General features: G+C 48.3%; 2 protein-coding genes across 2 annotated transcripts in view; one reads left to right on the forward strand and one right to left on the reverse strand.

Annotated features, from left to right (window-relative positions):
- Positions 1-1479: 1479 nt before the first annotated feature.
- LOC144145553 (uncharacterized) lies at positions 1480-4586 on the reverse strand. The gene has a single exon (XM_077677200.1). It carries the CDS (start codon positions 4229-4231, stop codon positions 3014-3016), a length of 1218 nt encoding a protein of 405 aa, XP_077533326.1. The 5' UTR covers positions 4232-4586; the 3' UTR covers positions 1480-3013.
- A 242-nt stretch (positions 4587-4828) lies between these two features.
- LOC144145552 (uncharacterized) overlaps positions 4829-24917 on the forward strand; it is a 29245-nt gene continuing 9156 nt past the window's right edge. Inside the window, exons 1-5 of the mRNA XM_077677199.1 lie at positions 4829-5041; positions 8396-8776; positions 12297-12655; positions 19592-19776; positions 22320-22669. Coding sequence (XP_077533325.1) covers positions 5023-5041; positions 8396-8776; positions 12297-12655; positions 19592-19776; positions 22320-22669 — 1294 coding nt within the window. The 5' untranslated portion in view covers positions 4829-5022. The remainder of the gene's footprint in view (positions 5042-8395; positions 8777-12296; positions 12656-19591; positions 19777-22319; positions 22670-24917) is intronic.

The following is a 24917-nucleotide window of genomic DNA, read 5'->3' on the forward strand; positions in this document are numbered from 1 at the left end:
TTGCCAAACCCTCAGACCAGCATTATTTTGTTGCAGTTGGTTAAGTTGCTCTGTATTGCAAGTATTTCTGCCTTCCTGCAATGTATGGCTTAAGAGTTTTTACTGCAATTTCTCATCATTGGTAAAAAAAGCCAGTCACATTCATTGCGTTGCAACAGCTACAAAATTGCATGCATGAGGTCAAAACCCCACTGTGAAATTCACAAAAATGACCCATTCAAAGGTGAAACCTAGTCAGGTGAAAATAAGAACTGGGGCGTCTATCTTTCGGGGTGCAACCACAGACTGTTTGAAGGGAAAAAAATTGGCTCCAATCCACGCTGTGAAGGTGGTTGGAAAGCGAAGCTGTTAGCGACACCCACAATAATTACCCATGCGACGTCACTTGAATTCACACACGTGGCTCTACAAAGAGTGAAACCAGAGATTCTGCCATCCGTTACCTGGGATTCGTGGAGGCGGCATCAAGAACGCAGCAGCGTCAGCCATGACCAGGCTAGAGTGGCGGATGCCGCTGCTGTAGCCCGGCCATCCCTCGGCAGACAGAAAACGGAGAGGAGCGTCTTATGAAGGGTGAGACAGCGGTACCTAGCCATCCTGATATGCTAGCTCGGGGCTACACCACCGCGCGACATAAGCGCAGACACCGAAACAATCCGGCATGTGAGCTTAGTGGTTCCCATTTATAACAATTTAAATTTAAACTACTTAGTTTAGTAGGTTTGAGAATTGCGAGAAAGCTGAAGGAACTTTTATAATCGCTATTTATCAGAACCAGTTGCTCCTTTCGGCTTTTGTAATACCTGCTAAAACACAACCTAATTGGTATTCACCAATTTAGAAAACGGAGTCTCATTTGTGGCAAGCAGTGCGCAAAAGGTAGCGTTTCTCTACAGCCAGATGTCTGTATGTGGTCTCTACATTGTTTTCCCACCCTGCAAATCAATCTTTAACACATCTTTGCTGTACAACCACTTAATTTCGTCCGGTCCGGGATACCGAGGAGATGCTGCTGAACAAGTCAATCAAGCTGTGTAAAGAAAGCGTGCCATGGACGTTAAGCTGCGCCACAACAGGCCCAAAACAACCGTCGGCAAAGCAGACGGAGTGGGTCCCGCTGTCGGCCCCACCGGGGTGAGCAGGATCCGGTGCGCAGGGACGCTGGGTAATAGCACCCATTCGCCGCACCATCTACACTGCGCTCCAGGAGTGAGGGACATTGAGGGCTCGTCAGAGAGAGCCAAGTCAGCACTCCTCTTTATCTTACTTCGTGGTCGCCTCCAAAAAACGCCCTCCCCCTCCCCAGACGCGTTGGGAGTTTCTTGTGGTGCACGCCACAACGAAACCATCGGCTGGTAGAGGTAGAAAGCTTTGCTTTAAAAAGGATGTGGTGGGACAGGGGAGAAGGGAGAAGTGTGGCAAATATAGCAGTGGGTTCAGTGCTGACGTGCCGGAAATGACTGGACGCATACAACTCCCTTTAACTACCAAAGACTTTATTTGTGGCACATTTCCAAAGCGTGAATACCGCCGCCGTGCAACTTTGATACGTTCAAAGTAGTGAGTTGCATTGAGATTTGCTACCCAGAATGCCTCACAGAAACAAAACGGTACAAATTGTTTCAGCGTTAAAATAAAATGACGAGGATGGGGGGAATACATAATGTACAGTAAAAAGTTTCGGTCAAATCTTTACCTCGAAATGATGTGCTAAAAAGTGTGCTGGAGTCGCAAAGCCTTACACTTGTGAGTACTAACTGATCTATTACACTTCATCCATCTGGCTATGGTGGATAGATGGAAGTTATGTGCAACCTGCAAATAAAGCACGAGCTGTGCAGTTCGACGAGAAAGGAACCCAAGCTAAGGCATTGCCGAAACTCGCAGCAGTTTCTCTGAAAGCCTATTTCTATACAAGTTAAAAGTTTGATACACGCCTTGGAAACTAAACCCCTATGCCTTTTGTTGTTCACTAATCTGCCCTGCAGGAACAAATGCAAACTTGCAATTACTACGACTGCACGTGTTGAAACTGTTTGTACTAGCGTTGCTTTCTGCAATCACGACTGCTACACCTCTGCCGAGCCATTGGGAACTTATCACGAGCACTGTGGTTGGCCTTGACAAGAACGTATGGCGGTGTGGTGCACAATGCTATCATTTGATGGCATGCCTAACAAAGTGTAGCATATTTATGCTTCAGCTGCATAAACCTTCCGAGCTACACAAACTGCTGTCAATACTCGGTGACTATCATTGGACACACATGATGTTTACATGTACTGAAGTGTGTACCCAGCTACTCATTGGCATGCTCATGATGTATTTAAGCTTAGAAAAGCAATGTGCTGCCAGTTAATGCAAAATATTTTACAAAATTGCTGTTAAGTTGACAAAGAAAACATGGAGCCATTCTGAAAGGATGTGGTGCAACTCGCTGCTTCACAAATAATCGGTGTTGCTACAAAACGTGCGGTCAGCGCTAAAAGTTAGATAAAAAAGTGGTGCTAAAGTTATTTCAGATTATACTGAAATGACTGCAGGTGGTACAATTTCCGGTGCACTCGTTTTTCCACGTGTAGTTGCCTTTTAATCGGGTAAAAGAGAAAGAAAAACCAGATCTTTGAAGTTGACTGCAACCTTGAAAAGTAGAATTTTTTTTGCCATTTACAAAACACTCGAATTAGCACTGCAGGTTGCAAGGAAGATGAGACAAGTACAATTTTTGGTGTGTTCTACCAGTACCAACAGCTCAAGGACAACTTTCATGGAAGCCTGGAAACGAGGTGAATAAATTACCGCCTCCCTGTTTTTACCCAAGATGTTTTCAAGATAAACAATCCACTGCTAAAGACTCCATGTACCACAAGTTCCAGAGAACGGCAAGCAGCGTGCACGTATTGACCTGCACAGTACAGTTCGAACGGGGAAAAGGAATCGCCGCCTTTGATTCAATCGAAAGGAACAAACTGGACGTAACTTTTAGCCACTTCTTTCCACTGGCCACGTTCGGCTAACTGTCCAGGTTATCAGAGTTCAGAGACTGCAGGAACTGGGAAATGGCGACTTGGAAGGATTCGGCAAAGGACTGCATCAGACGCCTTCTTTCTTCTTCTAGGAGGGCCTTCTGTTGCGTCGACTGCCTCAACAGGGCCTCCTGGACGGCTTGCGTTATGTCTTCCTTCGAAAGCGAGTAGGTCGCGGGGCTCGCAGCGCTCGCATCCCCCGCGAGGTCTGGGCGGCCACAAATGTTCGGCAGTCTCGAATAGAGTCTGTCCAGCGAAGCCTCGATGCCAGACAGCCGCTCCTCGACGCTGGCTCTACGACGCGCGCCAAAGCTGGTCCCCTTCGCGCTCGGTTCCTCCGCGTTGGCGGAAGCCAAACCACCGTCCGCGCTGCCGCCTTCTAGCCTCTCCGCAACAGCCCTGGACGCGTGGTCCAGAGACATCAGAGTTTCACGGATGGCGTGCAGCTCGTTCACGACGAGTTGAAAACTTCGCTCGCTGCGCGCTTCGCGCTCGCGCAGGTCGCGCAGCTGGCTCTCAAGGTCGCGCACTCTGCTCTCGCTCGCCGACAAGCGACGCGTGAGCGCGGCGTTGGATTCGCGCAGTGCGGCAGCGTCCACGGAGTCGGGGCAGTTTTCCCGGCCGCAGGGCGATCGGCCGCTGCGACACAGTGCGGACGTTCTTTGGACATTTGCGGCCATGCTCGCCAGCGTTCCGGGCTGGTCACTGCCCCGGCGTGCCGAGGACCCCGCGTCGTGCGGAGAGCCGCGCAGGGTCGGCCGGACTTCGGCGATGTGCTCTCGCGCGGCCGGCGAAAGCGACGATGACACTTGCATGGTGTGCCTCAATTCGGATTCCGCTGCCATGTCCGGCAGCGCGCCTCCCACTCGCTGGTGGGAGCTGGGAATGTAGTTTAGGAGGTTGACGTCGTCGCTTGCAGCTTCGCGCGAGTGCAGCGAAACGTCGGGCGGGTTTGGGTTGCGGACGCGTGGTCCCGACGGGTTGTCGCCTTGTGCTTCCGCATGCTGGGGCCCGCCCTCACTGCCCATGTTGGCCGTTGCCCCGGGACTTGTGCGTACTCTGATGAGATCCGGGAACGCTGCCCATGGAGTCGGTGCTGGGTGTGCCGCGATGCCGCCGACGGCCCCTTCGAATTCTCCGAATTCGTCATCGCTGTCCGCTGCACGTGGGCTGTTTGTGGCGTCCGCTGGGTCTCGGCGAGACATTGCGATCCGGCTCAGGACAGTTTTCCTTCGTCAAAAGCTTCGTAAAGCAGCCGCCGTACACAGACTGGATCCAATCGCGCGTCGGCGAGGTTGATTCGGCAGTTTCGAACGTCACGGCACAACACTGAAAGGGTGCGTCACCGGCGTGAAATGCATGGAGGCGTCCAAACGGGCTTTGAGAGACTGCGGCAGCGGCAAAAACTTCATTGACCGTTGGAACGCGGGCAAACACAACGAAATCGCGCACTCATGACACAAGCGACGATGTCTTGCCGACTAGCATAGTAATGCTGGTAATTTCCGACTAGCCTGACACCACACCCGCCACACCTCCCGACCTCCCCTTGCGGCAACCCTTGCGGGACTCGGACACTTCGGAGGCTTCTTCGATATTGATGAGGCAAGAGTTGACTGATCAGTCTTTGAAAGAAACATTACCACCTTTCTACTTACAGTGCAAGTGCTGCAAACGAAATTCGTAAATGACTTCAAATTTTAAAGAACTGTTAAAAACACTCTGCGAACTAATAGCAGAAAACGAAAGGAAAGAACGCGTTGCTGATTGCAGCGCCGTCACCCGGTTGGAGGAAACAAAATTTCTCATTTTTGCTGGGACCGCAGGAACCACCAACTCCTCCCGGAACTGCAGCTCGCGTCGCGGCTGGTTCGCGTGTAGCTCGCGCTTTCGCCGGGTGCGCGATAGAAACTCGCGTTGTTCCTTTTAGAACACTAAAGATGATTGCAAGTTGACACATTTACTTCGTGCATCGCTGCAGGACAAAAAAATCAACATGGTTATGAGAGTTCCAGGTAAGATGTTTAACGCGTACCGTTCTTTCAAGGTGTGAGCTGTGAACGTTCCGGTAGCCGGCTGTTGCCCAGCACAGCCGCAAGCATCTAAGCCTAACAGCGAAAAGAAAGCATGTCTAATAACGCAGTTGATTACTTTTTTAAGTTACACGACTCGTAAAAAATGCGGAATTTTGCGGTTGCCCTAAGACAGCCCCAGTTGAGTCCGGGTGGTTAGAGAGTCGTGCTGGAGGTATCCATGAAAAACTACGTTTCGACGTTCTCCAGAGCTTATTGAAGCATTTCTGCGCCTGGCGTGATTGATTTGGGGTCTTTGATTGAACGCCGGGAAGCCGGAAACAGTCAGAGCCATGAGGAACGACTGTGCACTGCTTTGATGCTAGGCTGTTCTGCGTTTACGGCGCACACGGCGCATCGTCCATTCATGCGTACTATTATTTGAAGCTGTCAGTCGTCGTTGATTTGCCAGCCTGAAAGTTGATTCACAATTGCCGGTTCTTGGAGATGGCTTGGCCGTCGTGTAAGTTACCTAGCTCGGTTTACATTAATCGGCCTTGAAGTCTCGTTGCTTTCGCCTGCATTCGCGCGCTCAGTAAAACTCCCTTTCTCCAATGCTACGAAATATTTCGTCTCGTGCTTTTGCGCACCTTCCTCGTTCTATTCGTTTTTTTTTTGTCCTTTTTTTTGTGTGATTCATTCGCTGATCGGCCACGTTTTCTTTGAGTGTGAGGGAATCACCATGCCTCAGCGTACATCGTTTTCGTTTTAACAGCCCTTGCGATTGCTTGTTTCCGCTATTAAATGTTGTCACTCATATCCTGGCCCCGCTTCCAGGAGGTTATTTTTGATCGCCGGGAGTCCTCCCCAAGGCGACCTCCGTGAAAGCTTTCGCAATTGACGTAGAAATAATTCTCAAAAAGCGCCTAAATAAAGGAAGGCAAAAAAAGGGGGGGGGGGGGGAGCCTTCGAGGTGCGCGCTTACGTCAAAGTGCGAGCAGATGCGCGGGGCAGGGCAGAAATGAAGGGGGCCATGTATATGTATATATAGCTTTCCTTCCCTCATCTCTGGCCAAAGCTCGACCGAGATAACAGCTTTGACAGATTGCAGCTCGCATATGCACGCTGAGCGGGTGGTGCGGGGAAAAGAAATTCTGGGTTATTTGTGTGGCGACAAGTTTTGGGAGAGTCGCGCTGGGCGTCTCAGTATGTGCGGCACGGCTCAACTTTGCGTCGGGTGCTTACCGTGGATGGTCTCCGTTGAATGCTGTGCGGCTGCTCACTTTCTGTAAGCCGGTTTAACTATCAGTTGGTACGTCTCTCATTGACTCTTCTCTTGTGTCGACAGAGTTGTGCATAAGGGTTGTAGTGGTCTGCTGCCCGTACTCTTTTTCTGCATTTGTAGTTTTCTTGCGAAGGTTTCGTGTTGACGTTGACGATGTCTGGTGCGTCAACTTATTCACATTGGTAAATGCCGACTTGGTAAATGCCGACTGCACTGTGCAAATTAGTGGGACATGGTTGCACCACTAAACGATTTGTGCGTCAATAGTCGGTGAGGTGGTGTGCCACTCTTCAAACTTAATTTCAGTATACAACCCTATGGACAAAACGTGCAGTGTGTCATAAATAACAGTAAGGGGTACATGCAGTCTGTGTATGTTGGAACGACATGGCTTATGTGCTGCTGCCTATCACAGGCGTGGATTTCATTCTGGCTGCGAGCAACGTTTGTTTGGCTGGTGTGGGATGGCCATTTCTTTCCCAGAGGGTATTTGAATGCTAGAGTTGCATACGAGCTTGCCACCCCTTCCCTTACCTAGTCACAGGTGTGGGTAATGTTAATGGGCAGACATATGGGCACCGTTTTGTCGATGTGAACAAAGTTATGTTCACATCGATTTTCTCATTCTCATTGATAGATATCCGCAACCTGAGTGATCGATACCTTTTTTTTTTGCTCTTACCCCTTTCTACATTTTTGAGCTTATATTATGGGAGGCAGTAACTTCCATTGTGTTTATGCAGCACTGTGTGCACAGCAAATGCTGCTGAAAATCCATTGTTGGCTTGTAGCTTTGGTCGAACAGGCCTGAAATGAGCTACAGGCTGACACACAGCCCAAGTTTTTGTCCCCCTGAATGCAATAGCACTTATCGGCTATCCCAATGTGGTTTTTTTGAGCGTGATGCTGGTAGAAGTGTAGTATGGTGTTCGTACCCCTAACGTGTGCACAGGTTTCCAGACATGATAATGAAGTGTCCCAGAGTTTTTATCGAGGTGCCGAATTTGTGTTAAATAGGTAAAAACTGAGTACTTGACTGTGATTGGAGATTTAAATAGGAAGTTGGGAGAGAAGCAGGCAAGAGAACCTCATTATTTTTTTCTTTTAGTATTTTGGCGGTTATGCTTTGCCATGTGGCATTCTGGCTTTCCTGCGTAGCGCAAGTGACCAGGTTGGCTTTTCTGCAAAACACGTAGGCCATGTGAGGAAGCCAGGCACGCATACAACTCGTTCACTGGTAATTTAAGCTCAAAGAGCAGATTGCTTTGATGGCATGCCGCATGTCAGATTTGGTCACTTTTGCTTGCACAGCAGGCCCCAGCCTGCTCATTGGTTGGAGAGTAGTTACGGAGGTCCCGCCAGTGATGGTATCATTTAAAGCAAGCCCTGTCCAACGGTGCGCATTTCACTGTTGCGTTAAGGTAGTAATTTTTGGAGCTGCCTTGAGGGTCTTCCGAAGTTCTGGCAGAAGTTAATGTATGCTTGATTACGAACAGAAATTTGTCCCTCCGTATGACATGACAAATAATCCTCGTCACCATGACTGGTTGGGGAACTGCCCCCTACTAATGTAAACAGTGGTCATTACAATAGTGGCACGTCACCCAAAGGAATTATGTGGAGCTGGATCTCTTTCAGCAAGATTGGTGTTTCGTTACGACACAGTGGGCATTGCAGTGGTTGAAACAGTGGTTACTCGGGGTTCATGACATGTACCCCCACCGGAATTCTGTGGAGCTGGAGGAAGCCTCTCAGCAAGAGTGGTGGGACATTTATTACCGTATTTACCCAATTCCAACAAGCACCTTTTTTTTTTCGGGAAAAATAGGCCTTAAAACCTGCATGCCTGTTGGATTTGAGTACCAACCTAAAGTCTTTTTTTCCCCTTTCAGTCACATAAATCGGGTGCGTGTTGGAATTGGGTAAATACGGTACTTTCTTTGGTGAGGTTCGAGTAGAATAGCATGTGCGTGAGATCACATCTCATATTCTGTGTTCTTAGCATTTCCTTCTAAAGAAGAACAGGACTGCGAGTTTGCCGTTCTCTTTCCCCTTTTCTCGCCCCCTTGCAGCTTTTCCCCGGCCCCCGCGGCCAATGTTCCGGGGAGTGATGCCGCCGCCGCCACCCCCGGGCCCCTTTGGTGGCCAGTTTCCCCCACGGCCTCCTCCGCCACGTTTCGGGCCCCCCGGCGGCCCCCCGATGCCTCCCCCTCCTCCCCCTGGGGTGTTCGGCCGCATGCCCTTGAGGCCCCCCCTGCGGGTGTTTGGGCCCCCGCCGCCCCCACCGCCACCTTTCCTTCGGGGCCCCGGCGCCATGCGCTCCCGGCCGCTGTTCCGGCCACCCAAGTTCAGCCCCTACCCAATGGGTGGCAAGGTTAAGAACGGAAACGTAGCCACGCCAGCCGGCGCCGCAAAGAAGGCCGCCGCCGTGGATGGCACGAATCCAAGCCCAGGCAAGTGGAGCGTGTTGTGAGGCTGCGTGCACACGTCGGCTTCTGTCCTGGCCTGGTTGCTGCTCAAGCCGTGTCTAGATTTTTCCGGGTGTTGCTTAATTTTTGGTGCGAAGTGCTTTGAAGGGGCTATTGCATAAGTTTAAAGTAGTCAAAGACAAAAAACAGCAGTGCTGGCCCAGGTATTGTTGTGTTAAAATGCTGCATGGCATTTCTAGGAAGACACTTCGCTATGTTAGGCTACTTAACCCCAGATGATAGTGACTGGGAGTTTAAATTTACCTAAAAATGTGTGTACTAATTGCTATGTAAAAAAAGTGAATGTGAATTAATTTCTTTTTGTGTGATTTCACTATTGTGAGCAAATATTCAATATTGTGTATGCTGAATGGAAAAATCTAGAATTTGTAATCTGTGTGGAGCTTTAAAATTTAAGCTAAAAATAAAATGCTACCTGTTATTGTCCAAGGCAGAGTGAGCTTCCATGTGTAGGGCTACCCAGCCAATTATTATGACAAAATGTATAATTCAGAAAAGGGGGGAATATTGTCAGAATGTATTTTTTTTGTGTGTTATGCTTTGTGCTCCATGAAACGCAACACTTTGCCTCCACCTCATGATTTATTCCCGACATACCGTTCTTTCCAAATAGCAGCATAGTAACTGGGCCAGTGCTGCTGTTTTGTGTCTCCTATGCAGTTATTGTATGTTGTTTAGGATTAAATACTTTATTTTTTACTACTCAGCATTCACCCATTCCATGAACAGGGAACAGTCATACCTACTTTGGGAAGTAAATATAACAACTGCTGGTGGCCTGTGCTGATAACTTGTTGCTGACGTCCAGGCATGATAAGTTTCGTTTTTGGCTTTTAGAGGCGCTGTTTTGGTTTCAGAGTACTTATTGCTGAAATATCTTATTTCACTTTTGCACTTTCACTTTCTAGCTTTAGTACATTAAATGCATATGAATCTTGGATACTGTGACAGTAAGCTTTACTCCTTACGTTATAAATTATGTACAAAAATTTTCTCTTATTCGGTCGGGCAAAGTAGGGTCCATAAAAGGCTTTAGCAAAGCAGGGATGTTTCCTGTCTGCAATTTTATTTTTCATAGGCACATAAACTATATGCGCAATCTTTTGGAGACACTTAAGCACTTTCGTGTCCACTTGGAAAGGCAGTGATTTTGGGCAGTCTAGCAAATAATTTTATCCCGGTCGCAAAAACTATGTAATATATAAGCGTATGGTACTAAAATGTAGAAGGGTGAATTTCCTTTGCAATGGTAATTGTTTAAAAAAAGAATATTTATGTGAAAAAAAAAAAAGCTGCACAGAAAAATGTTGTGACAAATGCAAAAATAAGCAAAAATGCCGGCGCTGCACCACCTAAAAAATTGGAGATAGGCATTTTGTACAAATACTAGCAGCGGAAAACTCCTGCAAATATGAAATGCCTGACTAAAATTTCTTGAAATACAAAAAATAAACAGTTAGCCCTAGTGGGTTCCGTGCCACTGGGGGAAAGCAGTACGTCGAACTTGTGAAACATAGGTTGGTTATGCATACATCGCAGAAAATGTTGATTTTCTGCCCCACTGCCCCACTATTTTTGTTCAAAATACAATTTACAATTTCAGTACTTCAGCATTTTCTGTGGCATGTGTTGAACAAGGGTATCAGGTTCCCGGCTGTTTTTGTGCACTTTCGTTTTTCAGGCTAAAATCTAACGAATAAAAGTTGTCCTTGGAGCCGGTGCTGCTAATATCATCGAAAAATCCGCGTGTAGGTTCGGCCAACTCCAGAAATGCAGCGTTCTCGTGGCGCAATCACGCGCGATGTCCACGTCATCACCGTGTCTTCAGAGCACCCATCACATTACTTTGGCAGTGCTTTAAAAAATCAGCGCTGCAGAAAAAAAAAACAAGCAAAGAGGATGCAAGTGTCTACTACTCGGTAGATGGCGCCAGCTGTCAGAGTACGCTCGGAAAGTGCCAAATGCGAATGGGAAAATGTCAAGATGTTAACTTGAAAGCGTCAATGAATTACTATCTATTTGAATAGGCAGGGGCAGGGGAGTTTTGGGCAGTCTGCACGTGAGCTTTGCAGCCTGCAGATACCCTGCGCATTTTTCTTTCAATTGTTTTTTCTCTTCCCGTGTTGCCTTGGCATACTGTGCAGTTGGTGCCTCCGTGCTGCACGAAAAGGTGATATTTAGGAACAGTTTTTATTTTGGCGCTTGCATTGCTGCTGGTCAAACAACCTTTGATGCTGTGCACTTTTGAAAGGTGCGTGCTTGGATCCGGTAAATGCAGTAATCGCATTGCGCTGGCTGTCCGTTTTCCTTTGAGAGAAGTGTTAAGCAATTTACACTCACTGGTCAGTTGCACAACATTGCTAAATGACTGGCAGTCTTTGAGCTGCATAGCAACAGTGTCTTCGCTGTTAGCTGTACTACTGATTCTCAACATCATTCAGGAAACTTAAACTTTTGCACAGCGTGTGACAACATTGCTACAAAATACTTGAGAACTGAGATGCATTTCCGTCTCAGTGTGGCTTTGCTGTGAGTGGATAGGAAGTGAGGTTTATAAGGTTTATATTAGCTGCATTGTCATCACCAGCAAGAAACGCCGTTCTCTGTAGTAGTGGCAGTGGCGTGTGGTGCTATAGCATCAGGAGCTGTTTCACGAGGACAAAAGCGATATTACTACACTGCATGTGTTTGTGGTGTTATGAATGTATGATTCTAAGAGTTTAGTTATTTAATGTGCAGTCCACAAAAATTTGAAGCGGAATGGTTCGGACAGTGCTGCTTGTTGGCAGGGGAACTTGTGTGCGTAAGCTGCTATGGGCAACTGACAAGGAGTGAGAAATCCTTGGCTATAGAGGAAATTTCGTTTAAGTGGACTTTATTGTAGCAGGATTTGTATGTAGTGTAAGTGACCACAATGGATGCATTACACGGCAAGCGCAATTTCGCTTCTGCAGAGAGTTTTGTGAAATTTTGTCGTCGTGTAAATTGCATGCTTCTTTACATTCAAACCTCGGGCATAATCGCATGCAACGTACACAACTACAACTAATGCTATATGTAATAAGTGTTCTGTTATATTAATAGAGTAAATAGTGTTGTTTGAACCACATGCTCATTCATGCTCAAGCTTTACACAAGCTTTACACATGCCAATTTAATCCATGGATTCAACTTGCAGTATTTGCGAAAGAGAGAATATTCTCTAAAGCTATCTCCAGTGACTGCCTGCACCGCTATCAGCCTTCTCCTTGTTGTGTAACAGATTTGTGTTCATAAGCTTCTCCCTCCCACGGCTTCTTCTAGCCTTTTCGGTTGGAAGATCTAACCGAGCTTTACTGTGAGAAAAACAGCTAGGCAAGGGCTGACAGACTAAGGCATTATAAGTGCAAAAGCACACATTTAAAAATAAACCAGGTGAGGAACCCAGAAAATCCTGATACCTTCAAAAGCATTGTCCCTGACTGGCTGGCCCTGCCACTTGCAGCAGCCGCCAGCAACGGCAATGCTCAGACGACCGTGACGGCGAACGGCACGGAGAGTGTGGAGCCCTCCAGCAGCAACGGCGGCAGTGCGAGCGTCACCACAAACAGTGGTGCAAACAGCGGGAGCAAGGACGGCGTGGCGGCGGCAGTGGAGGCGGCCAAGCGAGACGGCATTCCGGTGGACATGATCCAGGCGCTCTACTGCAAGCTCTGCGACGCCAAGCTCAACGGCAGCCTGCAGGCGACCGCGCACTATGTGGGCAAGAGCCACGCCAAGAAGGTCAAGCAGTACCAGCACGGACAGGGCCGCACGGCCCAGCAGCGGCCCAGCACAGCCACCAACGGCAACAAGCCGGCCACGGTGAGGCAGGGCAGGGGAGTAGTAGAGTTTGGTACGAACGTATGCTTGAGGGAAATCTGTCGTCGCAGTCGCGGGCTGTCATGAGCACCACCATAGCAGCTAGCAACGTTCTGCTACTTTTCGCTCTCAAAGCCAATATCAACAAAAAGTAAACATTAGGGGTGTGCGAATATTCGAAAATTCGAATATTCGATTCGAATTTTTTGGTATTCGATTCGATTCGAACGACACTTTTATTGTTCGAAATATTCGAACCACCCAATACTAAAAAAAAAAAAACAAATCAGAGCGTGTCTGTATCGGTGTTTATTTACAGTGGACTCTCGATTATACGATTCTGGGGGTGCGAATTTCGAGATGATACGAATTTCCTAAAAGTCCCGGCTAAATTGCATCGTTTGCAATGGGAAAAATTTCGGCTGTTACGAACGGACCTGCGCGGCCCGGCGGAAGAAACGAACGAGCCGGCAAGGCACCCGACTGCCGAGCGAGCAAGTGAAGGCTCTCGCTCCCCTGTTTGTCACTCTTTCTACAGAAACGGCCGGGCTGTTGTTTTCTGCTCACGAAAACGCTCTGCGCACGCCCAACGCGCTGACACCGCCGCGAAACCACCCCCACGCTGCGCGCGGCGCGGCCGGCGGCGTCAACATGGCGTCGGCTCCAGCCGCGCAGTGGCGCGGGCGCTCGTGCGACCGCTTCTAACCGCTCTTTAAAATGCGGCGCAAGGGAGACACAAAGTTGCTTGTGCGGTAAAGGAGCTGATAATGCATGCGAAAACGGTACTATAAAACATCATCCGCGCCGCTAGTGAAAGCGCCCATAAAATATTTGCCGGGGTGCTAAGCCTAACCATCTCCGGCGGAGCCAAGCCGGCTGTCTCGATCTCATCGCAAGTAGTCAGGCTCCTCCATTCTGCCGCGCGCGTCGTGCGTCATTTTCTGACCGAGGTAGGCGCTACCGCGGGCGCGAAATCGTCGATGTGGGCGTGAAAATACAGCGCTCGCAGAGCCGAGCCGAGCGAATCGCGTGCAAAAACGCACCATCAGTGTTGCCAACCAATTTCGACCAGATCGCCCCACACCGCACCTCAAAAAGCCCTACATCGCCTTACACAATATTCGCAATAGCCCTACGCCCCGCCCTACGCCAAAAAAATTGCAATTTTTATTTTAAACGGTTTTGTTTTGTTTCCTAATATTAAAATTTTTGTTTGTACTAATTTTAGTTATTTAGCTTCGGCTACAGAACCAATACATCTGCTTGCTGTGGAGCTTCGGGTGCCCGTGTTCCACGGTCATGTTAGCGCAAGTGCGTCCACTAGCTGCGAATGCCGACTTGATGACCAGCACGGAGTTGAGATTCTCATTTCCAAGCTTATTGCGCTTTTTTGTTTTCACGTCGGCCATGTGCGAAAATCCTCTCAGTAGCTACATTGGAGTGTGGCAAAGATAGTATCAGCTGAGGCAAGGTTACGATGTTGAGAAACTCCTGCTTGTCTCCGAACGTTCTCATTTGGTGGAGATCGGCCCAAAACAAAGCAGGTGGTTTGACTTCCAATGACAACTTCTCATCTTTGCTGAAGTAGGAAGGCAGCATTCTCCATTCTTCCTCGACTGTGTGCGTAGCGGTTCTGTAGTGTCGGCAAGGCAGGTAGCTTCCCTCCATCTTCTGTACTGAGGGCTATCTTCGGGGTCACGAACTGACAAAGAGTCATGGCAACTGGGGTCATGACAAAGAGCCCGAAAACTGGAAGCCTATTTTTCACCTCAACGGCGGCTGTCTGATAAAAAGACAGACAGCGAATATGAAGGTCGCAAACCGGCACACTTATTCAGCACAGAATTGCACCCTTCGCCAAGGTATACCTCTTTAAGGGGCAGCAGAACTCTTGGGTCCATGGTATTTATGTCATCCCTCTCCAGAGCAGACGGCTGGACAAAATTTTGCAGCAGACATCGGATGAGGCGTTGACTCTCACTGCCTGGAGTTCTCCGATGAGGTTTCCGTTGCCTTCCGTTTCCGTAGCCTGTTAAAAAATTTGAGCACGAATTTCATAAACCTGAAATAAGCCTCTGTGACAGTATAGTTCATGTGGTTTAGAATGAATTCGGCGGCCACTATTCGGTCTTCCACGGAGGCTTGCAAGAGAAGGAGTCGCAGGGTTTCCCATTCTTTTAGTACACGCTCAACGCACGCATATAGCACGAGCCAACGGGTCTCGCATGGCCGCAGAATCTTCCTTTTTGAAGTCTGGAGGAACTCCTGTAGTGCAGATACTTGTGCTTGCCTCTTGCTGTTTTGATGCTTCGCAGAAGATCTTCCAGGTATCTGGGACGCTTCATTGCAGCTTTGCTGGCAACAATGTGGGTGGAATGGCATATGCAGCGAACGAGCACGAAACTCCTGTCTGCCTTGTGCTGAAATTTCTGGGCCAGGGAAATATGCTCGCCAACCATAACGCTGGCGTTGTCACCAGGATGTTTTCCAAAGGTACCTTTTTTCCTGAGAGGCAGTTTTCAACAACTGCTGTAAAAATCGAAAGTCGGAAATTATGGAGCAGGCGCCCCGCGATCTGCGAGAACTCCAATCGGCGCCTTATCACGGCAACACAAGTTCCGAAATGGTTTCGACATGTTTGGCCGCGGCGCTGGCTCGAAAACATGCGCTCCACCGTGGGGGTAGCACTATGGAGGCACCCTGCATGCTAGGCCTCATAACAACCGTTGTACCGCTGCGCTGGTAGCAATCCAAATCGCGCGCGCGCGCGCGCCTCCCGCGCCAGCCCGGCCATGCCCTCACGCTCTTCATTATAGCTACACCCCCTACCAGCGGTAGAAACCAACTTTGCAACGCAGCAGCCTGTTCATGCCACAGGGCATCCACAGGGCAACACCAGAGTTTGAACTTTTGTGCCTTTCTGCTGCGTCTGCTCCACGGTGTAAGAATATTCTTACACCGTGGTCTGCTCTTCGCAAGCTTTTCTTTCCTCCACTCCCTCTCTACCGAAAGATCGGGTTGCGGAACGTAACCTAGCGGTCAAAATTTGCATTACAACCAGTTAGTTGAGGACATAATTTCAGATTTTCGCGGCTTCATGTGGCGCAAAATAGAAAGTTCAATAGAAAAGTATAAAATCGCCCTACGCTTGGCGGAAAAATGGCAGAACGGCCCTACGGCCCTACGACAAGAAAAAATTTCCCAAAACGCCCTACATGTAGGGCAAAAACCCTACAGTTGGCAACACTGCGCACCATGCGGTTCACGTGGTTCACGCTTGGCTGTTGCGGCGCGTAGCGAGCACAGCGAGCGAGGAGACGAGCGCGAAGCTTTACGTGCTCCAGAAAGGAATGCTTTGCGACACGGGGGTTAAAAAAATCACGAATTTCTTCACGCGAAAGTAGGAAAAGAAATAAACGAAAACTTTTTTCAGCGCTAAATTTTTTGGTCTGTGTTGGTTCATACGAATTTCGGATGATACGAATATTTTTCGCAGTCCCGCGAGATTAGTATCATCAATATTTTACTGTATCAGCGCGCGGCAATGTGCACGGGCTCGAGCATGCCAGCTACTAGTGTCTCAAGTGAGCGGCTGTTTTCGGTATCTGGTGAAGTGGTGACGAGCAGGAGGTTGTCACTGCTCCCCGAACATGTCGAGCAGTTAACCTTTCTCCATGTTAACATTTAAGTGAGTGCAGACCTTAACCTGTTCAGTGCAATGGTATTGTGTATTTCCTAATTTTACTTTGTGTGATTTGTTGTGCAATAAAGTTGCAGTTTTTGTGTCTCTAGATGGTGAAAACATTAATTTTACAAAAAACAATAAGTATTCGTATTCGAAAAATATTCGATTCGATTCGAACTTTGTTTTTATTATTCGAATTCGCTTCGAAATTAAAAAATTGATTTCGCACACCCCTAGTAAACATATTTATTTTCTTGTTCATCTTGCATGAGGCTTCTAAATTATCCCTGACAAACAAATCTTTTGAAACTCCATTTTTCTAATAATTAAACAGCTTTGAATAATCCTTTACAATAATATCGTTGGTTTTTTTTGCAGCCACAGGCAATCATTAGGCGTGTTGGCGAGCCGTGCTACGTAACGGTGGAACCTTTTTCCGCGGTACATGACGGAACGTTTACTGAAGCACGGCTCGCCTAGAAGCTGGCACCAGATTTCCCTCTAGTGTATATTAGTAAGAAACTCTACGGTGGGACTCGTCTTTCACTTTACTGTTGGTACATTGCGTATGGACAAACAAAGTGTCTTTCTTCTATTGCAGGAAACAAACTTGAATGTAGCTGGCGTGTGTCTTGTGTTTGTAACCGGTGGCCGCAGTGTCAGTCTTTTTTTGTGCTAATCACTTAGCACGTTGGCTCACTAAGAGTATGAGACCTTGGCTTACACTGTTGTCGCTTTGCACAACCAAAAAAGTGAGTAAAATAAACACAGACGGGCCTGGTCCGAAGTGAAGGGTTCTAGGTGTTATTTATCTTGTCCTAGTTGGATTAAAATTGTTTGCAATTCTAGAAATTATTAATGAACTCCAGAAGTCCAAGAAAGTTTTACTTGAGTGGGGTACTCATGCCCTTGCTATCTGTATTTGGTTCACACGAAGTGAATAAAACCCGCTTAGCTGTTTGTTGAAAACTCACTTTAGCTGCTGGTATACAGCCACACTGTGTAGGAATTAGCTGGCGTTATTAGTGCCATGTCACTAATAGCTGTGGTAGAGTGCATGGGTATCCTTTTCTCTGTGTGTTCTTTCCAGTGGAAAGCACTGAAAGTTAGTTAGTACAGTAGAATCTCAAAGATGCGAATCTTGTGGGACCGCAAAAAATATTCGTATCATCCAAAATTCATATGAACCAACACAGACCAAAAAATTGAGCACTAAAAAAGTTTTCGTTTATTTCTTTTCTTACTTTTGCGTAAAGAAATCTGCAATTTTCTCAGCTTTTTTTTTTTTTTTTTTTAACCTCCATGTAGCCGAGCAGTTCTTTCTGGAGTGCGTAAAACTTAGCACTCATCTGCTCACTCGAGGTGCCCAAGCTCACTACACTCCGCAACAGTCAAGGCGTGAACCGCATGGTGCGTTTTCGCACGCGATTTGTGCGCATCGCAGTTGCGTGTGCGATAGTTTTACGCCCACATTGGTGGTTCCGCGCCCGCGTCGGCTTCTGCCTCGGCCAGAAAATGACGCGCGGGGCAGTGGGAGGAGCTTGACGACTTGTGCCAGTGGGGAGGCGCATGCCTCATGGCGGCAGTTTCGAAGTGCTTGAGACAGCTGGCTGGCCTTGCTGGAGATGTTAGGCTTACTACCCCGGCAAATATTTCATGGGCGCTTTCACTAGCGACGTGGATGATGTTTTATAGTACCATTGTTGCCCGCATTATCAGCTCTTTTACCACACAAGCAACTTCGTGTGTGGCTTGAGTGGCATTTTAAAGAGCGTTTAGAAGTGCTTGCTCGAGCACCCCGCACCACTTTGTGGCCGAAGCTGCCACCATGTTGCCGCCACCGGCTGTGCTGCGCGCAGCATGCGGGTGGTTTCGTGGCGCCGTCAGTGCACCTGTGGCGTGCACGGTGCATTTTCATGAGCAGAAAACAACAGCCTGGCCGTTCCTGAAAAAAGAGTGACATAGAGGGGAGAAAGAGCTCGTACGTCACCGTCACTTGCTCGCTCGGCAGTCAGGTGCCTCGCCGGCTTGTTTGTATCATCCACTGGGCCGCGCAGGTCTATTCGTAACAGCCAAGATTTTGCCTATTGAAAACAATGCAATTTTGCCAGGTCTTCTCAGAAATTTGTATCACCCAAAATCGTATCATTGAGGTTCCACTGTATTTATATCCTGAAATAGTAAAACTATGATGGAACAGACTGCCTGCTGCAGAAATCTAAATTATTTGAAGTTGCCGCATAAATTTAGCTTCTGCGGGGTTATCTTTTACAATACCAGCTGTTTCCAAATGATCCTTTTTTAAAGGAGTACTGACACGAAATTTTCGTGTTACGTTTTTTTCGCTGCTATGTGTACCTACCAGCCCACTAATCATAGAATGACACATTAGACGGTTGATCGCAGCGTAAAAAAATCATTTACTACGTCGTTTATTCGTGTGAGTTTCTGTTTCGACAAAACGAACGCCGAGCGGCCTCCATGACAGGAGGTAACACCTGACGTCACCATTCTTGTCGCACCGCTGCCGGTCTGGACGCGCGCTCACCCAGACCGGCCGAGGTCTTCACCATCCCCGCGCGGCCGGGCAGCATGATGTCAGTCCTAAAACCATGTCATGTGTACACACGGTGTAGCAGCGCACGCCAACCGCAGCCAGCGCGTCGGCTACGTCACGGGAGCCATGACGTTGGCAGTTTGGGGCAAGTAGCAGATGATGTCATGCTGGCCCGCTCGGGGCTTTCTTGTGCGGGCAGAGATTAAAATGGATTTAAAATATGTTATACTTAAGACTACTGTTGAAACTTGCTGGGAGATATCTCCTGATAAAAAAGAAGCATTTTACATAGTTATCTCAGCTTTGAAATTTCGTGCCCCTACTCCTTTAAACATGGCTACTGAAGCAAATTTGCGTGCCCTAATGTGAATATTTTCTTAAAACTGTTTGCGGCATTCACATATAAACATTGCTTTGCAGCATCGGTTGTTTGTAGCATGCCTGAAAAGTGAGTTTGCGAGTGGATTTAATTAAAAGGACAGCGGTATTACTGTAAGAAGGCTAATCTAATGGCTGAATGGGAAGCTCCTTCCCAAACTAGCAGCCGCGCTCTCCCATGATACTGTAACAGAAACATTACGGATGCAGTTATGCAGTGGGCTTTCAGGGGTCCAACTAGGGTCATTTTGTTCTGATCTCGAAATGGTCATCAAGAGTCGGGGGTCAGTGACGACAAACGATTTCCCCCCGTTTGCAGGAATCGGGCAAGCGGCCCATCCCAGACACGCTGGAGAAGTTCTGCAAGCTGTGCGATGTGGCGTTCACCTCTGAGATCCAGGCCAAGCAGCACTATGACGGGCGCAACCACCAGCGGCGTATGCGGGGAGAGCCACCCCTGCCCAAGGGCTTCTACAACCCCGTCACCGGCCGCTGGCAACGACAGTGAGTTGAGAACTCCTTCCTCTCGGATAGCACGGCACAAACTGCATTTTTTTGCTTCGCTAGCTTGCACATTACTCCTTTGACCCTTTCAAAATACAGTAAAATTGTATAGGTGGTATTCATTGAAAAATTTAGCTGTCAATTTATTCGTTTGGCAACACTGGAAATGGCTACGGACATGGCCGAAGCACCACGGACTGCACCCGCACGCCGAAGAAAAAAAATACCACCGCCGTGCGTCGTCTGCTCCGTTTCAACCCGATTCTCAACGGTGGTGTCAACAGAGTTGTTATTAATCGCACTCACATTGGAGTCGATGCATTACTTTGCGTTGGGTGGGCTAGAGCTTGGAATGTCCAGCCCATTATATGCGCTTAGCACGGACAAGTACCGCCGTCCAGCGGAGCCCGACGTAACCAGTGACGGCGCACTCCCATGGTTGCCTACATGTGTGCCTCGCTATTGAATACAGGCTATAAAGACATTGAAGTGGGAGCTGAATTTGCTTCGTTAAAGTTATTACCTTGTTATAACCCCTCGCCACCCTTGCTAGCCATATCACTTGCAAGAGGAATGCACACCTTTTGTCAAAATTTTGTGGGCCAATCCTAAGCCTCCTTGACCACAAAGAATTCGAAGAATCGGCTTTACCTTTAAATGTGGCAAAAATATTTTAAGGAAGTAGGAATGGTGTTTTCTATAGCTTTCCGGCATGAAAAGCTTCAGCCTCACTCGGAACGTAAGCTTGTACATTGAATTTTTTGCAGCCTGCGCGTTTCTGGCTTGGCCCACAAAACTTTGACAAAGACCGTACTTACCGCTGGGCAGACATAAGCAAATGTGGCCGCCCACCGCACGGCATACAGACAGCGTTTATGGTCCTTGCGTACATTGTACGGTGTAAAAAATCAGACCATCGCACTGCTGAATATTCAGTACATTCAAGGCCCCACAGAATTGAGAATGCTTAGGAGCAGTACAGTGGACTGTTTATTTCTTTAGGCAGATGACTGCTCATTTTGCTGCAGCTGTTGCCTCCACTCCATCTTCGCCGTCGTGTCGTCATGTGTACCAAAGTAGATGCAAAAAATCTGTCGCATCCAGAGTTTGTGCTGCCAAAGTCCAACTTAGGTACAGGCCAGCATGAAAACTTCAAATAAATGTTTGCATCGTATCTACCTTTTGTCCCATCAATAGCATTGCCGTAAGCACTGTCTGCTGCTTAGGTGCCTACCTCAATTATACAATCCGTGGTCCCCTGGATGACGTACTACTCACAGGTTATACTGTATTTGGATGAGGCTGTTAAAAATGGCTACAGGGCAAGGGTACTGTAAGGCAAAAAAATATCCCATAAGCACTCCGTACATGGCTTATGGATTGTGGTTAATATTGTGAAGTAATTAAATAATATTTTCAACTCAGTTTGGTGCCCTATAAAAAGTGAAAACATGTACCACCTACTCTGAGTGGCTCCTGTAGCAGCAGGATGGCCAAAATAACTTTTCTCATCAGGCATTGCAAGTACAGTTGGGCTCACAGTTTATTCCTTGCCGAAAAAAATTCTTCAGCTTGAATACTATCATTAATTTCAAGCAAGAGTAGAACCTATAGCGACACAATTGCACTGGTGAAATACCGTGCTATGTTTCAGTAGACTAATCTAAACTTCCGGCGCCTGTTTGGCATGGAGGCAGCAAGCTGTTAGAGAGTGCTTATAATAAAAATGCAAATTTCATAGTGCTGGCAACATCTTGGGGTGACCGAAGGAAGTTTTCAATCCATACTCAAGAGTATCTGAGGTGAAGGGGAAGGGGGAGGTGAAACAAAGCTTTCGCCTTCAAAAAGCAGAAGAAAAAAACAATGTGTATTGAAGAACTGAAATAATTTTAGTGTAATCCTCTCAGCCTACCTTAACTCTTCAATTGAGGTTCTTTTGTGGACACATATGGCAGCAATATTCCCAGCGAACAAGACAGTACCGAGGTGTATGAACTGCCCAGTTCTTTTGTGCAAAGAAAACTTGAATGTCGTCTTCGGGGTACTTCTCAGGATAACCTTGAGTGTTGAACAGTGCTGTGTAGTACTTAATGCAGAATCTGTAGTACTAGATAGCATGTACTTGCATGCAGTAGTACTACAGGTTACGTATTATCACCTGCCGCAGTGGCTCAGTGGCTAAGGCGTTGCGCTGCTGAGCACGAGGTCGCGGGTTTGATTCCTGGCCGTGGCGGCCGCTTCTCTGATGGAGGCGAAAAGCAAGAACGCCTGTGTGTACAAGATTTCGGCGCTCGTTAAAGATCCCCAGGAGGTCAAAATTAATCCGGAGCCCTCCACTACGGCGTGCCTCATCGCCTGCCTTTCTGTTGGCACGTTAAACCTCACAATCAATCAGGTTACGTATTACCATTAGCAATACCATTACCATTAGCAGTATGCATAATACTACGCAGTACTTAATATTTCATGAACGTCGTCATTGCACATGCATGTTGCTCAACTGGTGGTGTATATTCTGCCCCGCCACCCCTGTACCCTTGCAGGCCCCCGCCGGGGATGGCCGTGAAGGGGGCTTCCCCGCAACAACAGGCACAGCAGCAGCAGCAGCAGCTGAGGAAGTCTGCGGGGGGCGCCTTCTATTGCGAGCCATGCCACACGTCGATGACCTCCCAGCAGCAGCTGGACGCGCACCTACAGGGGGCCAAGCACAAGGCGCGCGTGGGCGGCCTCGCCTCGGCTGTCACGGCACAGGTGGTGACGGCCAACGCGGCGGCCGCAGCGGCGGCCGCAGCAGCAGCGGCTGCGGGGGGCCCCGCCCCCTCTGCCGCCCAGCTTCCCCAGCCATACGTGGCCTTGGTGCCAGGGCCCACCATGACTCGCGTCGCACCCTGCGGTGAGTCCTTGCTAGAGTGCAGAGAGTCGGTGTAGAGGTGGTTATGTTGAATGATGCCACTTGTCTAGACCCACAGCGTAAGCTGCCTTGTTTCATTAAGAATGCGAAGTGCTAAGGGCGGGATGAACGGAAAGAAAAGACACACCACACAGTGGTGTGTGGTGTGTCTTTCCTTTCTGTTCGTCCCGTCCTTAAGGCATTGCATTCTAATCGTGTCAGACCAACGAGCCCCTCAGCTTGCTTTGTAGTTTCTTTTGGTGTCCTGAGAGGAGGTCAAAGACAGGATAGAAGTGAGGTGAGGGGGACCCGCCGCGGTGGCTCAGTGGCTAAGGCGTTGCGCTGCTGAGCACGAGGTCGCGGGTTCGATTCCCGGCCGCGGCGGCCGCTTTTCTGATGGAGGCGAAAAGCAAAAACGCCCGTGTGTACGAGATTTCGGCGCACTTTAAAGATCCCCAGGTGGTCAAAATTAATCCGGAGCCCTCCACTACGGCGCGCCTCATCGCCTGCGTTGCGTCGGCGCGTTAAACCCTACAATCAATCAATCAATCAAGTGACGTGAGGGGGAAAGGCGGTGAAGCTTTCAGCATGCATACAGTTGTTACAGTTCATGTGTGGTCATGTACCGTATAAGTCGGACCATAGGTCGAGCCGGAATGTTGGTCAACCCCCTTACCTTGCGTCCGAGAAATTGAAAAAAAAAAAAAAAAAAAGCTAGGTACAAATCGTTTTTATTCAGACTAAAAGCACAAGGTTGCTCATGAGAGTTGGCTGAAATATTGTCAGACGACTGCCTCTACCTGGCTGTCTTCGACGTGCAAGTCATCCTCGGCGCAGTCCGAGGAATTGCTTTGGGAGCACTTCTTGGGAGCACACCATGGAGCAGAGAGTCGCGAGAGCCGGTTTGTGCAGGCGGTCAGCAACCGTCTTGGGGTTGTTGCTGGCCACCCATTCGTGAAGGCATCGCACAAATGCTCGCGGACAAAAGTGGCCACTTTGTCCCTCATTTCCAGGTGCACAGCTCAGTGCCCACGAAACGGGGTCTTCTGAGCGTTGCATACCGAGAGCTGCCCCTTCAGATTACACCTGTAGCGCACACTCTTTTCGGTAGCACCGTACCGACACTAGTCAGACATTTTGCTGTTGGCTTGGTCATACTGTATGACCTTTCTTTTAAGTGCTGTGATGGACTGGCACTAAGTGCCTAAACTTTTCTTGAGCGAGAAAATAGCACGCACATGCTCACTGACAGTGAGAGAAAGAAGAAAATAAAATATGGCGGCGGGTTCAATTGATGTTGGTGGCAATGGTGCCTTTGTGGCTTGGGTGGGCCCGATGGGTGGGCCCGATGCCTGGTTGCCAGATGACAACTAACATTATGCCAATGACCGGTCGACGGGTGACTTTTCGGCAGATTTCTTGGTAAAAAAATTTCGACTTATATTCCAACTTACACAGTAGCTCTTTCAGCGATTTGTAGCCTTTGTGCTGGTGCCTACTGGGATCCATCCTTGTCTCACCCTGAGGCGGGTGAATCGGTTGAAACAACTTGCCATATCTTTATGACTGCAATAGCTGTGGGTTTGAGCTATTTTCTTACCATGTGAAGACACTTTTGCATACATACCATTGCATACATTCTGGTGTCAATGAAGGTGATGCCGACTATGAAAGTTGGCGCTCCCAATCTAGACCTTTTGTCCACCGTACCTAGACCGGCTAACCTTCCACCAGCGTGTTTGGAAGTGTACTGAATAACGTGATATGATTGTGCCTACATCAGCGCCATGCATTGATTGAAGGTATTCGGTAATACTCATTTCGTTTATTAGAGACTAACAAAACACTTCGTGAATGCAAGTAACGTACTCACGAATCAAAGGAAATCGTGAGCGGCAGTGGCCGCTGCCAGCAGCTTCAGTGGTTGTCATCTCACAGCGAATGTGTTCTCATGATTGGGAATAAAGTTTCCCGCCCATGGTCCCGCCCATGGTTTCCCGCCCATGGTTTCCCATGGTTATTCCGCGTGCTTATACAAAAGCTTTTTTTTTTTTTTTAACATCTACTGCGCGCACCAAGAGCGTACGGTTCATGTGGGAACATTGATCATTGATGGAAGAGCCACCGTATGGGGGTTATTGGTAGTTGACGGAAGAGCTTTTCTTTGTGATACGATTTTTTAGGTGACCGTGTTGCCGCGTGCTTCTCACTTCTGAGTTGTGCTTAATTGTCCCATCTGTCATGAGTGCCG

Source organism: Haemaphysalis longicornis, unplaced genomic scaffold (assembly GCF_048455015.1).
Source record: "Haemaphysalis longicornis isolate Haplotype H1 unplaced genomic scaffold, Haemaphysalis longicornis Haplotype H1 scaffold_7, whole genome shotgun sequence".
NCBI classification, from domain to species: domain Eukaryota; kingdom Metazoa; phylum Arthropoda; class Arachnida; order Ixodida; family Ixodidae; genus Haemaphysalis; species Haemaphysalis longicornis.

What these genes read in the sequence shown, in the direction of transcription:
- LOC144145553 (XM_077677200.1), bottom strand. Translation starts at nt 4,231, where the DNA reads ATGTCTCGCCGAGACCCAGCGGACGCCACAAACAGCCCACGTGCAGCG.